The sequence below is a fragment of the Phyllobates terribilis genome, unplaced genomic scaffold, assembly GCF_046119375.1.
Source record: "Phyllobates terribilis strain yellow unplaced genomic scaffold, ASM4611937v1 Scaffold_2__4_contigs__length_985480577, whole genome shotgun sequence".
Taxonomy (NCBI): domain Eukaryota; kingdom Metazoa; phylum Chordata; class Amphibia; order Anura; family Dendrobatidae; genus Phyllobates; species Phyllobates terribilis.
Window position 1 is genome coordinate 904963400 of NW_027362762.1, and position 14373 is coordinate 904977772.

Here is a 14373-nt window from a genome sequence, read left to right on the forward strand (position 1 = left end):
AATTCTCCTGCTCAAGCGCTGAGCGCAGGAGAATCCTCCCACGCTGGGATGGCATTGAGATGACAGGCTGGATCGCAGCTGAATGCTGCAATCCAGCATGCCATCCTTCATAGACACTGCAGAGCGCAGGCATGCTTGCGCTCTGCAGTGTCTCTGAAGGATGACAAGCTGGATGGCAGCGCTCAGCTGCGATCCAGCCTGTCATCTCAATGCCATCCCAGCGTGGGAGAATTCTCCTGCTCAAGTGCTGAGCACAGGAGAATTCTCCCACGCTGTCAGTGATGTGCATGAGGTGAGCTGAGTTCATTGGACATGAACTCGGCTCATCTTTATGCCGTCACAGCGAGACACTGAGGAGCACAAGCATGCATGCGCTTCTCAGTGTCTGCGGCATGGCAAGCTGGATGGCAGCTTTCGGCTGCGATCCAGCCTGTCATGTGAATGTAGCAGAGCTGAAGCCGTCCTGGGAACCATGGAAAGGTAAGCATGAGGTTGGTTTATTATTTTACTTTTATTGCAGAAGACATTGGCTTCAGCTGGAATGGGCGTGACGGTAAGTATGGTTTAATTTAGAACAATAAAGAATTGTGTGTTTATTTCAATTAAAGGACTTTATTCTGGGTGTTTGTGGTTTTTTTTTTAACTTTGACTATGGGGTTAGTAATAGGGGTGTCTTATAGACGCCTCTCCATTACTAACCTGGGCTTGATGTCAGCTGGCATTATAAGCTGACATCAACCCCAGCCCTATTACCCCACTGCCACCGCTACAGGGCAGTGGGAAGAGTGAGACTAAGTGCCAGAATTGGCGCATCCTATGGATGCGCCATTTCTGGGGCGGCTGACGGCTGGTGTTTCTAGCCTGGGAGGGGGCCAATATTCATGGCACCCTTCCTGGGCTATTAATATCAGCCCCCAGCTGTCTGCCTAGCCTTTGCTAGCTATTAAAATAGGGGGGACCCCACGTCATTTTTTTTTTTTGTGTCCCCCATTTTAATAGCTAGTAAAGGCTAGGCATTCAGCTGGGGGCTGATATTAGTAGCCTGGGAAGCTCCGTGGGTATTATCCCCTTCCCAGGCTTTCAACATCTGCCCCAGCCGTCTGCTTAACCTCCGCCAGAGACTAAAATTACGGGGAACCCCACGCCAATTTTTTTTTAATAAATCCTTTATTTTAACACTAAATGACAAGTACAGTAATCAACACTGTCACTGTACTTCATATATATGTGACTGACATGTTTCCATCTATCTAATCTATGTGTGATACTCTATTCTTTCTGTTCTAAATTGTCGGGTACCGGTGTATGCCGCTGCTGAATTGCCGGCTTTTCATGTTTCACTGTTGGCACTGTTCCCATCGATTTGGGCAACCACTGTAATTCCACAACCACCATGGCTGCGGCATTACAGTGAGTGGCAGGCAATCCCTGCATGATGTGAAAAAATCCATTTACGCTTTTGGTGCACGAACAGTTATCGAACATAACCTCGAACAGCCGAATTTTTTGCAAATCGTTCGCGTTCGTCGAACGACTCAAACACCGCCCACAACAGCTCGAATTTGAGATTGGCGAACAGTTCTAGTCGAACACCGCTCTTCTCTACTCATTTATTATGTTTGAGTCTATTAACCCTTTCTCAGGCTTATTTTTCTAAATAAGCTGATCTCATACATTTCTCTCTGAGCTATATTTTTATTCTCTTACTAGATGCCATTTACAACTTGCAGAACATTCTCAATATTTATTTGAGCCTCAGGGAGAATGTTTACTTAGTGGGTGGCACATTAATTTCTTTAATAGGGCATCGCTGGAATTTTTCTTTTTCTCTGCAGTAACTTTTTACTCTGTGTATGTACTCAATAATGATTCTACATATATATGTGTGTATGTATAATATATACACTGCTCAAAAAATAAAGTGAGCACTTAAAGAACAGAATATAATTTCAAGTAAATCAAACTGTCCACTTGAGAAGCAACGCTGATTGACAATCAATTTCACATGCTGTTGTGCAAATGGAACAGACAATAGATGGAAATTATTGCCAATTATCAAGACCCACTCAATAAAGGAGTGGTTCTGCAGGTGGGGACCACAGACCACATCTCAGTACCAATGCTTTTTGGCTGATGTTTTTGTCACTTTTGAATGTTGGTTGTGCTTTCACACTCATGCTAGCATGAGACGTACTCTACAACCCACAGAAGTTGCTCAGGTAGTGCAGCTCATCCAGGATAGCACATCAATGCGAGCTGTGGCAAGAAGGTTTGCTGTGTCTGTCAGCGTAGTGTCCAGAGGCTGGAGGTGCTACCAGGAGACAGGCCAGTACACCAGGGGATGTGGAGGGGGCCGTAGGAGGGCAACAACCCAGCAGCAGGACCGCTATCTCCACCTTTGTGCAAGGAGGAACAGGAGGAGCACTGCCAGAGCCCTGCAAAATGACCTCTAAAAGGCCACAAATGTGCATGTGTCCGCACAAATGGTTAGAAACCGACTCCATGAGGGTGGTATGAGGGCCCGACATGCACAGATGGGGGTTGTGCTCACAGCCCAACACCGTGCAGGACGCTTGGCATTTGCCACAGAACACCAGGATTGGCAAAGTCGCCACTGGCGCGCTGTGCTCTTCACAGATGAAAGCAGGTTCACACTGAGCACATGTGACAGACGTGACAGAGTCTGGAGACGCCGTGGAGAGCGATCTGCTGCCTGCAACATCCTTCACCATGACCGGTTTGGCAGTGGGTCAGTAATGGTGTGGGGTGGCATTTCTTTGGAGGGCCGCACAGCCCTCCATGTGCTATTAGGTACCGAGATGAGATCCACAGACCCCTTGTGAGACCATATACTGGGGCGCTTGGCCCTGGGTTCCTCCTAATGTAGGACAATGCCAGACCTCATGTGGCTGGAGTGTCAGCAGTTCCTGCAAGATGAAGGCACTGAAGCTATGGACTGGCCCGCCCGTTCCCCAGACCTGAATCCGATTGAGCACATCTGGGACATCATGTCTCGCTCCATCCACCACAGACTGTCCAGGAGTTGGCGGATGCTTTAGTCCAGGTGTGGGAGGAGATCCCACAGGAGACCATCCGCAACTTCATCAGGGGCATGCCCAGGCGTTGTAGGGAGGTCATACAGGCACGTGGAGGCCACACACCATACTGAGCCTCATTTTGACTTATTTTAAGGACATTACATCAAAGTTGGATCAGCCTGTAGTGTGTTTTTCCACTTTAATTTTGGGGGTGACTCCAAATCCAGGCCTCCATTGGTTAATAAATTTGATTTCCATTGATGATTGTTGTGTGATTTTGTTGTCAGCACATTCAACTTTTTACAGAACAAAGTATTCAATGAGAATATTTCATTCATTCAGATCTAGGATGTGTTATTTGAGTGTTCCCTTTATTTTTTTGAGCTGTGTGTGTAATATATATATATATATATATATATATATATATATATATATATATATATAATATATATGCGCCCACGCATACACACTATTTGGAGAGGAGTCACTTTAGTAAACTTTATTCTCCAAAAAAGCAAACACAATCTTTGGACACTTTTTCATCTTGCTTTAAGCCGCCTTAGTTGTACTTTTTGCACCTACATTTTAGAGTAATCTAGCACTCACTGTTACATTAAAGTAACTACCCCTCCACACCTCTTCATCTTAAACTAGATGGACTAGTTTGCACCAAAATTTGGCACATTTTTTTCCAAAGTTGAGCTGTTAATAACTTGTGGTGAATGAAAGCTTAAGGTTATGTTCACACATTGCTTTTTTGCTGCGTTTTTATTTCTGCAGGCAAAATCTGCTCTCTTAACATTAAAGAAATTGCTTACAAAAAGCAGGTTTTGCTGCTTTTTTCAGGATCCCAAAGTTCAGCTTTGCTTCCACCACAGAAGCATGAACGCAGGTCACCAATGCAAGACATATGTGAAACCATATTGCTTTTTTTTCCAAAAAATGATTTTATGCTCAAATTATTTAGTGGAAAAAGATTTTTATGTCAGAAAAAATAGTGAATATTCTGAACAAAAAAAAGGTCATATGAGTTCATGAAAAATACACAATTACAAATTTAAAGGCGGGGGAAGGTGAATTGGTCGGGAATAATTTACCTAAGACACTGGCCGAGCATTGAGTTTGTAGGACACTGTTTACTTTCACACTTTAGTCAGTTCTTGAGTTGCTCAAATATTGTTCAATCTCACACCTTGGTCAGACAGTGTTTACTTTACACATATCACTAATTTAATTAAACTGTACTAATCCTAACTGCCATCTCAGGTGAGGAGACCAAGACATTATGGTTTAAACTTGGGAAAATCACAAAAATAAATGGGTTTCACATCCTGCTGTACCTGTTTTTATTCACTAAAAACTAAGCAAAACCTGATACCTGCTTTTGTTGGTAAAACGTTTAATTTGCATTAAAAAAACGCAGCAAAATGCAACGTGTGAACATAGCTTTATTAATAGTTCTGTAGGAATAGACTGGATTTAATATGTGACTATAACTTGTGTTTTCCCTCTTTTTTTAGATGAACCAGTTTTTGTCCTTCCAACCGCCTCCATTTGGTGCAGCAGCTCAAGAACCTCCTCCCTGCAGGATGACGCATCCATGGACCTATGAGACATTTCCCCCATGTAATGAACCCGCAGAGAATTTCAGCGCCGGCCCGAGTTCTCAGAGACAGAATTTAAAGGTTTTATACGACTATAAATCTAATAAGCGACAGAGAGAAGCGGCGAGCAGTGATACCGATAATGACGACTTAGAGGCTCAAAAAGCTAAGTCTTCCCAGAAACTAAAAAAACGTAAAAAGTCCAAGAGGAGAAAGCTGTGATTGAGGGCGCAGTCTCCGTCCGCTTGCTGTGCTGGTGCAGGGTGGACCCTAAACCCGGCCTGTAAAACCTTATTTATTAAGTGCTTCCAGCTTTAAGGCCGTACCATTTTGTTTACACTTTATCTAGAGATCGGCTGCAAGATTGTGACTGCTTACTGAATAGGAGTACGAACGTCCCCCCCCAAAAAAAAACTTTACATTTCACTGGTAATCCTAAAATATTACTATAATAATAAAATCCTAAATATTAAGTGTATTTAACTTTACATTGAATTTCCATGTACCTCAATTGTGGGGCCAAAAAGTAGAAGTCTAGTCCAGCTCACAGCTTAGATTTCTCTTTGTGGACCCAATATACACAAAAAATCTACGCAGAGAGCACTTCTTGGCACATTTTAACCACCAGTCTAAGGATTAAGGCCGACATCCGAAATGTCAGCCTTAAGTAAATGTGTCCCTTTTTAAAGTGTTGTCTTCTTTCAGAAAACATTTCTTCATAGGATCCGTTCATTATAAAGTAAATCTTAGACCTGATGAGACTGGTGTTATTAATATGAATATCCATGTCTGAATGCCTGTATATAATACTGATATTTAAAATGAGTCATTCTCTGCCCACCCACCCAGCCTGACTGACAGCTGTAGATTGTCCTGAGCAGTGTGAGATCCCAGCAGGGAGGAGGGACACTGAGGAGCTGTCACAGGTTAGGTGGGTGCAGGTTGAGATTACCATTTCGGGAAGAATTATACAGCCATTCTGACCATGGATTTTAAAGGAAAATGCACCAACCTCTTCAGGTCTAAGATCTATTTAGTAACATATGCAGTTTGTTTTGTTAAATCTGGTGACTGATACGCTTTAAAGGGAAACTAAACCATAGCTTTAAAAAGAAGTCGTCATTTTGCCTGCAAATCTTTTTTCAAGTTTCTAACCAATCTTAAAGTAAAATTTCCCTTTGTCTTTTCCATACTGAACTGAGAGTTGACTTTGTTAAAGGGGATTTTGCATGGTGTGCATATGCCATCACTATATGGACACTGGCATCGGGAACCCACCCGCCCCTCCCAAGATGATATCGACATATATGGTTATTCCTTACAAGTTTTTTCTGCATGGCCGAATCCTGGAAAATGTCTGTAGCGTATTTCACAGCAAATTCCGTGACTGCAAAATCTGCCATGTTTGACATTTTGGATTTTGTCTACAAATTTTCCCCCAATTGTGTCACGGACTTTGCAAAAGTCAGACTGTTGACCTGCTGCGGACGTCAAATCTGCACATGACTGTTTCTGCAGGGCGTGGATGAAACGTGGTAAAATCTCATTCACTTTGCTGCTCCTATAATAGTGAGGATTTTCTACCTGGAATTCTAAATGAAAAATCAGCAGTGTTTCTTCTCCATCATAATAGTATAAATACTCTAAGTTGTTGCTTTTTTTGGGCTAAATCTGGTTTCCAATATTTTGTATAAGAATGCCCAGACCTGGTGGCACTTGTAGACTGCAGTACGTTCACGTCTGTGTTTGATACTTGGTACCAGGGTCTGTAACAAGGTGCAGCACTATTGTTCCTGTGAATAATGTGTGAGGCTCAGGGCTGTTTGTTCAACTCCTATTACATCATCTCCAAGCAGAAAGGGGCGACATCCACAACAGAGGACGGCTCTGACGAGCGCTGCGACGGCCTCCTGCACAGCCATGCTCCGACCCATGTCCCCAGCGCTGATCCATCGGGGGGCTGCGGTATCAGACTCTGCTCCGAGCCTGAATGCCCATTGGGAAGGCCACGCCGCACTATACAGGATAGCTGCAGCCCCCTACACAGCAGGGAACGTATTCACCTAAAAATCAAATGTCACAAATAATGGCAAAGCCACATAGTGCTGCCTGATCCCCAGCGCTGTGAGCAGCATATAATATACAGCCTGCAACCCCCAGATAGAAGCATCAAATTATTAATGGTGCCTGCGGGGAACAGCGATCACATCCTACAGCCACAGATGAGTGTCCGCTTCATAGGGGCAATCACTGGTCTCCCTATCTTCTCTGCTGTGTTTTTTTTTTTTTTTTTCAAATTGTGCTTGGATCACTCTGCCATTGTACAGACAAATATTCAGATTGCATATATGCTTCATATTGGCTGGAGACATATAGTATTCTGTCTCCTCATTCACAAATTCATAGAGTAAAGTGCAGTGGGTTGTACCATATACTGATCTACATTTGGATACTAGGTATCCAGAAAAAACACAAAAAAATATAAAATCAAATTTTAACATAATATTAAAAATTACATTTTACCATACACCTGTTGAGACGGAAAGAAAACCTCTGCATGGAGGTGGGACAAAGAGGATTGTTCAGGTAAAGACAGGTGATGAAACCTCAGGGTAAGACATTAACGCAAGTATCAAATCACATCTTCTTCCTATAATACATGGATAGCCATCCATAGCGTATAGTGTAGTCTCAATAGACTTGTAGTGGTCAGGCAAAAAATCCCTATGATGCAAGAGAAGCAAAAAATAGCATCAAGTGATGACTTACCCATTTTGACACCAAATAGTGAGGTCCAGCACCCCGATGCGTGTTTCGCACTCACTGCTTTTTCAAGGGGAGTCTCTCTGCCATTGTAGGCTAGTGGATAGAGGCAAAGGAGACCTTGACATGACTGGGGTCAGAGGAACATGGCGGCACCTACTTATTGCAGTAAGAGGGAGAATACAAAATATGAGATCTGCACTATATGGAGGAAAGTATTGGGACACATCTCTTAATTATTGAGTTCAGGTTCTTCCTTCAGTCCCGTTGCCCTCGGTGTATAACATCCCCCCGCCATGCCTTCTGCCTTTACTAAGATACGATCCAATGGCTGATGGTAAAGAGGTTACTGATACCAGTGCGTTCCTGTAATGGGAGCAGTGTCAGACTGAAGAACATTAGGCCCACCAGAGGATTTGATTCTGAGGGCCCACCTTTCTTCCCCGCTCAAGAGCCCCATAGCAGCTGCAAGGTTTGCACTATGAGCTCTCCTGATGGAGAAGCCAGGGCCCACCGGAGGATTGTCCGGTTCTCTGGTGGGCCAGTCCAGCACTGAATTGGAGCCACTGGGGAAACAAATCAGCTCATGAAGCCAATAAAGGCATCACTCGGAGAATAGTTTTGTCATCTTTATGCATAAAAGCTTTTACATTGAATCCTTCTGGAAATGATTTATAAAGTCTGGAGGAGGCAGAGGGCTCGTGGCCAGTCTCCGCGCCGTCCTGTAGAGCAGCGCTATCTTCGGTGACGTGGCTATGGGGGAGACGTTCTGGTACAGCACCGTGTCCTCTCGGCCCTGAATCCTGGCACATGTGACTATATGGCGGGGGGGGGCTATTTGCTGGCAGCATATTGTACGGCCAAAAACATTTGTTCAACTTGTCTGCGACTTTTTTAGAGCAGTGATTTTGCTGTAAATAACAGAGACCATTGCAGATCAGTCGCTTACAACTTCCACAACTCACTTGCTGCAGACTTTACTGTAAGTCACTACCTGTATTGGGAACATTGCTGAAACCATTAGATACAATGTGGTGACCTCAATGTCTAGATGGGTAGGGGTTGTCCGATCTATTTACACCTAAGTTTCTGTAATTAAAAAGAAGTTGAGACAGGTGTGAACAGAGCCTTAGTTTCTTATCCTGTATGAGAGCAGGAGACAGGTGCTGCAGCATCATCACAGCTCCACCTTGCTCTCTGGGTTATCACCTGACATTAATACTCCGAGTCTCCACCTGGCTGCTCTCCTCTGTGTATGAATGACAGGTAAAGAAACGCCTCCAGCCTTCCACAGCTTGTGATTGGTCCGATTTTCACAGCGCAATCCCTGATTGGCTCTTTGTCCCTGACATGTATCACGATTGGCTGGATGTCAGAGTCATGAAATTCTCCGTGTGATTGTTTTCGGCGCACGCTATTGGCTGGCTGTCATCTACAGCCTCTGATTGGCTGCTGGAATGTGAATGCACAGAGAGAAGGTGAATGGAAGAAGCAGGAAGCGGCGCACAGTGACCAGCAGGGGGCGCGAGTGGTGAGTGTCATGTGCTGCGGTGTGATGGGATCTGTGGTGTAAGGAAGTGATCGATCGCCGCAGATCCTGGGATCCACTGCAGTCACACCATGCTGGCCAGGAGCAGCGCCGTGTATGAGCGGCTGTCTGACACCGGGCAGGTAACGTCACACTGTGTCCTTGTGCTGCCAGGGCTGATAATTGCGGAGTACCGGCGTATACATAGCGTGACCGGGAGTAAACGGGAACAGTCCTCCTCTCCTGCAAATGGCACATTCATCTCTACCTTCCCTGAGAAGTCTGGTGACGGCTGACACCATCATGTAGTTTACTCCCCTCTCCTCAGTCGGACTTGCCATTCAGGGGTTTGGGAAAGCTGGGTGACAGTGCTAATAACACCTGTATCACTGCCAGATTCACTGTCACTATATCACTGCCTCATTTATGGGGACACTTATCCTGTATAGAGACGGAACTTGCAGCTATGCGGGGCCATCCCACTGTCTGGAGGGGCATGCGAGGCCATCCTACTGTATGGAGGGCTATGCGGGGCCATCATACTGTGCGGGGGCCATCATACTGTATGGAGGACTATGCGGGGGCCATCATACTGTATGGAGGACTATGCGGGGCCATCCTACTGTATGGAGAACTATGCAGGGCCATCCTACTGTATGGAGGGCTATGCGGGGCCATCATACTGTGCGGGGGCCATCATACTGTATGGAGGACTGTGCGGGGGCCATCATACTGTATGGAGGACTATGCGGGGGCCATCCTACTGTATGGAGGACTATGCGGGGCCATCCTACTGTATGGAGAACTATGCGGGGCCATCCTACTGTATGGAGGGCTATGCGGGGCCATCATACTGTGCGGGGGCCATCATACTGTATGGAGGACTATGCGGGGCCATCATACTGTATGGAGGACTATGCAGGGCCATCATACTGTATGGAGGGCTATGCGGGGCCATCATACTGTGCGGGGGCCATCATACTGTATGGAGGACTATGCGGGGGCCATCATACTGTATGGAGGACTATGCGGGGCCATCCTACTGTATGGAGAACTATGCGGGGCCATCCTACTGTATGGAGGGCTATGCGGGGCCATCATACTGTGCGGGGGCCATCATACTGTATGGAGGACTATGCGGGGCCATCATACTGTATGGAGGACTATGCGGGGCCATCATACTGTATGGAGGGCTATGCGGGGCCATCCTACTGTATGGAGGACTATGCGGGGCCATCTTACTGTACGGGGGCCATCATACTGTATGGAGGACTATACAGGGCCATCATACTGTATGGAGGGCTATGTGGGGGCCATCATAGTGCATGAGGGGCTGTGCAGGGTCATCATACTGTATGGAGGGCTATGCGGGGGTCATTATGTATGGAGGACTTCTGCGGGTGCTATACTGTATGGAGGACTATGCGGATGCCATCATACTGTATGGAGGACTATGCGGATGCCATCATACTGTATGGATGGCTATGTTGGGGCTATTATGCATGGAGGATTATGCAGGGGTCATCATACTGTATGGAGGACTACCCGGGAGGGGGGGCCTGTACTGTATGGATGGCTACGTGGGCGGGGCCTGCGTACTGTATGGAGGGCTATGTGGGGGTCATCATACTGTATGGAGGGCTATGTGGGGGGCTGCGTGCTGTATGGAGGGCTACGCCGGGGGGGGCTGCGTACTGTACGGAGGGCTACGCAGGGGGGGGGGCATCACACTGTTCCCAATGACCGATTTGGATCGGACAGGTGTTATCTGTGGTTTTCACTAACAGAGCTCTTGCCTATGATAAAAAAAAATCACAGACCTGTCTAGTTTTGATCGAGCGCAGTTGTTGTTTTTTTTTTAAGCAAGTTTTTATTGCTGATTTTAACGTATCCCAAATATCATACATGGCAGAAACGTTAGTAAAAACACATAATTATAGGAGCTGTAGGGGGGGCCGAACATACAGAGAGGGGCCCGAGGGGGACACCTATCAAGTCTCATGATTAATAAGTACTTTATGAAGAGTCGGAGGTGACAGAAGTTTTTAGGCAAAGTGGTGAAGGGGAGTCGGTTGGTGTATTCCGCCCAGGGGAGCCAAACTTTCTCAAATTTGTCTGAGTATGGCTGAGTACAGTTTTCAGGGGTCTTTAAGGTTAATCTCAGTGACAGAATAAGGAAGTATACCCTGAACCAGCGTCTGCGGACTATTGGGCATGGCCACCATATATGATACAGGTGGAAGTACAGCATTCGGGAGAACAGTCGGGGACGGCTGTGGCGTAGCTGGGTCAGATACCATCCAGTCAGCACCTTGTAATTCATTCCCAGCATTAAGGTGTCTAATATTCCTCCAGTAGACGAGGACCAAATTTGGGGCCATTCTGAGTTGGTTAGTGGGTCCAATGTCAGATTCCCAGCGGGAGGTGTAAGTTATATGAGAGTAAAGGAGGGAAAAAGTACCTGCAGCATGTGAGTCAGGCCACGTTCACACCTTCAGTATTTGGTCAGTATTTACATCAGTATTTGTAAGTCAAAATCAGGAGTGGAACAATCAGAGGAAAAGTATCATAGAAACAAGTCACCACTTCTGATTATTTTTTATTTTTTCTCCACGGACATGTCTGTGTTTTTGTGTGGAGACGCGGTCCGTTTTTCTTTTATGTATGGGCTACAATGGGTACGAGTTCTATTCCTAAAATCCCAGATAGAACTTATATGTGGAAAGCAGATGTCTGAACGAGGACTTAAGCATCTGATCTGCATTGGACATGAAGTTATGACGTTTGTTCCTAAACCTGAACAGACCGAATCGGATCCCGTCCTAGAATGATGAACGATCATCAAGACCAGATCTGCAGAATACAATTCCGATAACTGAGTGACGCCGAGTTCTAGGGAAGCTCCGAGCTCCTCACACGTAACGAGCCTAATGTCAGGCTCTGCAGGATACAACCACCCGACACTGGTTTGTTAGAAATGCAGCGGACATTCAGGTTGGGGAGGATGATGGAATAGCTGAAGGGAACGTTCCCACCATTGTAGTGCGCACACCGCGGCCCGAGGACGGCAATTATATGATGAGTCACAACACAAGCTGCCGTGCTTTATTTCTTTATTTAATTTATATATATATATATACATGCATATACACACACACACACACACAGTGGGGGAAATAAGTATTTGATCCCTTGCTGTTTTTGTAAGTTTTCCCACTGACAAAGACAGGAACAGTCTATAATTTTAAGGGTAGGTTAATTTTAACATTGAGAGATAGAATATCCAAAAAAAAATCAAGAAAATCACATTGTATAAATTAGATTAATTTATTTGCATTTTGCAGTGAGAAATAAGTATTTGATCCCTCTGGCAAACAACACTTAATACTTGGTGGTAAAACCCTTGTTGGCAAGCACAGCAGTCAGACGTTGTTTGTAGTTGATGATGAGGTTTGTGCACATGTCAGGAGGAATTTTGGTCCCCTCCTCTTTCCAGATCATCTCTAAATCATTACGATTTTGAGGCTGTCGCTTGGCAACTCGGAGCTTCAACTCCTTACTGTGCTTCTTTTTGAGCCACTCCTTTGTGGCCTTGGCTGTATGATTTGGGTCATTGTCTTGCTGGAAGACCCAGCCACGACCCATCTTCAATGCTCTTACTGAGGGAAGGAGGTTGTTGGCCAAAATCTCGCTATACATGACCCCATCCATCTTCCCTTCAGTACGGTGCAGTCTTCATGCCCCCTTTGCAGAAAAGCATCCCCAAAGTATAATGTTTCCCTCACCATGCTTCATGGTTGGGACGATGTTCTTAGGGTTGTACTCATCCTTCTTCTTCCTCCAAACACGGCGAGTTGAGTTAATGCCAAAGAAGTCAATTTTTGTGTCATCTGACCTCAGCACCTTCTCCCAATAGCTCACAGCATCATCCAGGTGTTCATTGGGAAACTTCAGATGGGCCTGCACATGTGCCTTCTTGAGCAGGGGGACCTTGCGGGCACTGCAGTATTTTAAACCTTTAAGGTGTAATGTGTTACCAATGGTTTTCTTGGTGACTGTGATCCCAGCTGCCTTGAGATTATTAGGCCGTGTAGTTTTAGGCTGATCTCTCACCTTCCTCATGTTCAAGGATACCCCACGACGTGATATTTTGCATGGTGCCCCAGATCGATGTCGACTGACAGTCATGTTGCATTTCTTCCATTTTCTTACTATTGCACCAACAGTTGTCTCCTTCTCTCTCAGCGTCTTACTTATGGTTTTGTAGCCCATTCCAGCTTTGTGCAGGTCTATCATCTTGTCCCTGACATCCTTAGAAAGCTCTTTAGTCTTGCCCATGTTGTAGAGGTTAGAGTCTGACTGAGTAATTGAGTCTGTGGACAGGAGTCTTTTATACAGGTGACTATGTAAGACAGCTGTCTTTAATGTAGGTACGAGTTGATTAGGAGCGTCTAACTGGTCTGTAGGAGCCAGAACTCCATAATGGTTTGTAGGGGTCAAAAACTTATTTCTCATTGCAAAATGCAAATAAGTTTATCTAATTTATACAATGATTTTCTTGATATTTTTTGGGGGATATTCTATCGCTCAATGTTAAAATTAACCCACCCTTAAAATTGTAGACTTTTCATGTCTTTGTCAGTGGGCAAACTTACAAAAACAGCAAGGGATCAAATACTTATTTCCCCCACTGTATATGTATGTGTGTGTGTGTGTATGTGTGTGTGTGCGTATATATATATATAATATATATATATATATATATATATACACAGTACAGACCAAAAGTTTGGACACACCTTCTCATTTAAAGATTTTTCTGTATTTTCATGACTATGAAAATTGTACATTTACACTGAAGGCATCAAAACTATGAATTAACACATGTGGAATTATATACTTAACAAAAAAGTGTGAAACAACTGAAAATATGTCTTATATTCTAGGTTCTTCAAAGTAGCCACCTTTTGCTTTGATGACTGCTTTGCACACTCTTGGCATTCTCTTGATGAGCTTCAAGAGGTAGTCACCGGAAATGGTCTTCCAACAATCTTGAAGGAGTTCCCAAAGATGCTTAGCACTTGTTGGCCCCTTTATCTTCACTCTGCGGTCCAGCTCACCCCAAACCATCTCGATTGGGTTCAGGTCTGGTGACTTTGGAGGCCAGGTCATCTGGCGTAGCACCCCATCACTCTCCTTCTTGGTGAAATAGCCCTTACTCAGCCTGGAGGGGTGTTTGGGGTCATTGTCCTGTTGAAAAATAAATGATGGTCCAACTAAACGCAAACCGGATGGAATAGCATGCCACAGCAAGATGCTGTGGTAGCCATGCTGGTTCAGTATGCCTTCAATTTTGAATAAATCCCCAACAGTGTCACCAGCCAAGCACCCCCACACCATCACACCTCCTCCTCCATGCTTCACGGTGGGAACCAGGCAT

The 14373-nt window shown here is 45.1% G+C and overlaps 2 protein-coding genes across 3 annotated transcripts in view; both read left to right on the plus strand.

The window, feature by feature from the left end:
- RBM11 (RNA binding motif protein 11) overlaps window positions 1–5813 on the plus strand; it is a 69437-nt gene extending 63624 nt beyond the window's left edge. The window contains exon 5 of the mRNA XM_073668239.1: window positions 4559–5813. Coding sequence (XP_073524340.1) covers window positions 4559–4864 — 306 coding nt within the window. The 3' untranslated portion in view covers window positions 4865–5813. The remainder of the gene's footprint in view (window positions 1–4558) is intronic.
- Window positions 5814–8881: 3068 nt separating this feature from the next.
- Window positions 8882–14373, plus strand: part of LOC141236309 (multidrug resistance-associated protein 1-like) — a 62964-nt gene continuing 57472 nt past the window's right edge. Inside the window, exon 1 of one of the 2 annotated variants that reach the window (XM_073668241.1) lies at window positions 8882–9076. In XM_073668241.1, coding sequence (XP_073524342.1) covers window positions 9026–9076 — 51 coding nt within the window. In that variant the 5' untranslated portion in view covers window positions 8882–9025. The remainder of the gene's footprint in view (window positions 9077–14373) is intronic. The other variant, XM_073668242.1, reaches the window with a different exon arrangement.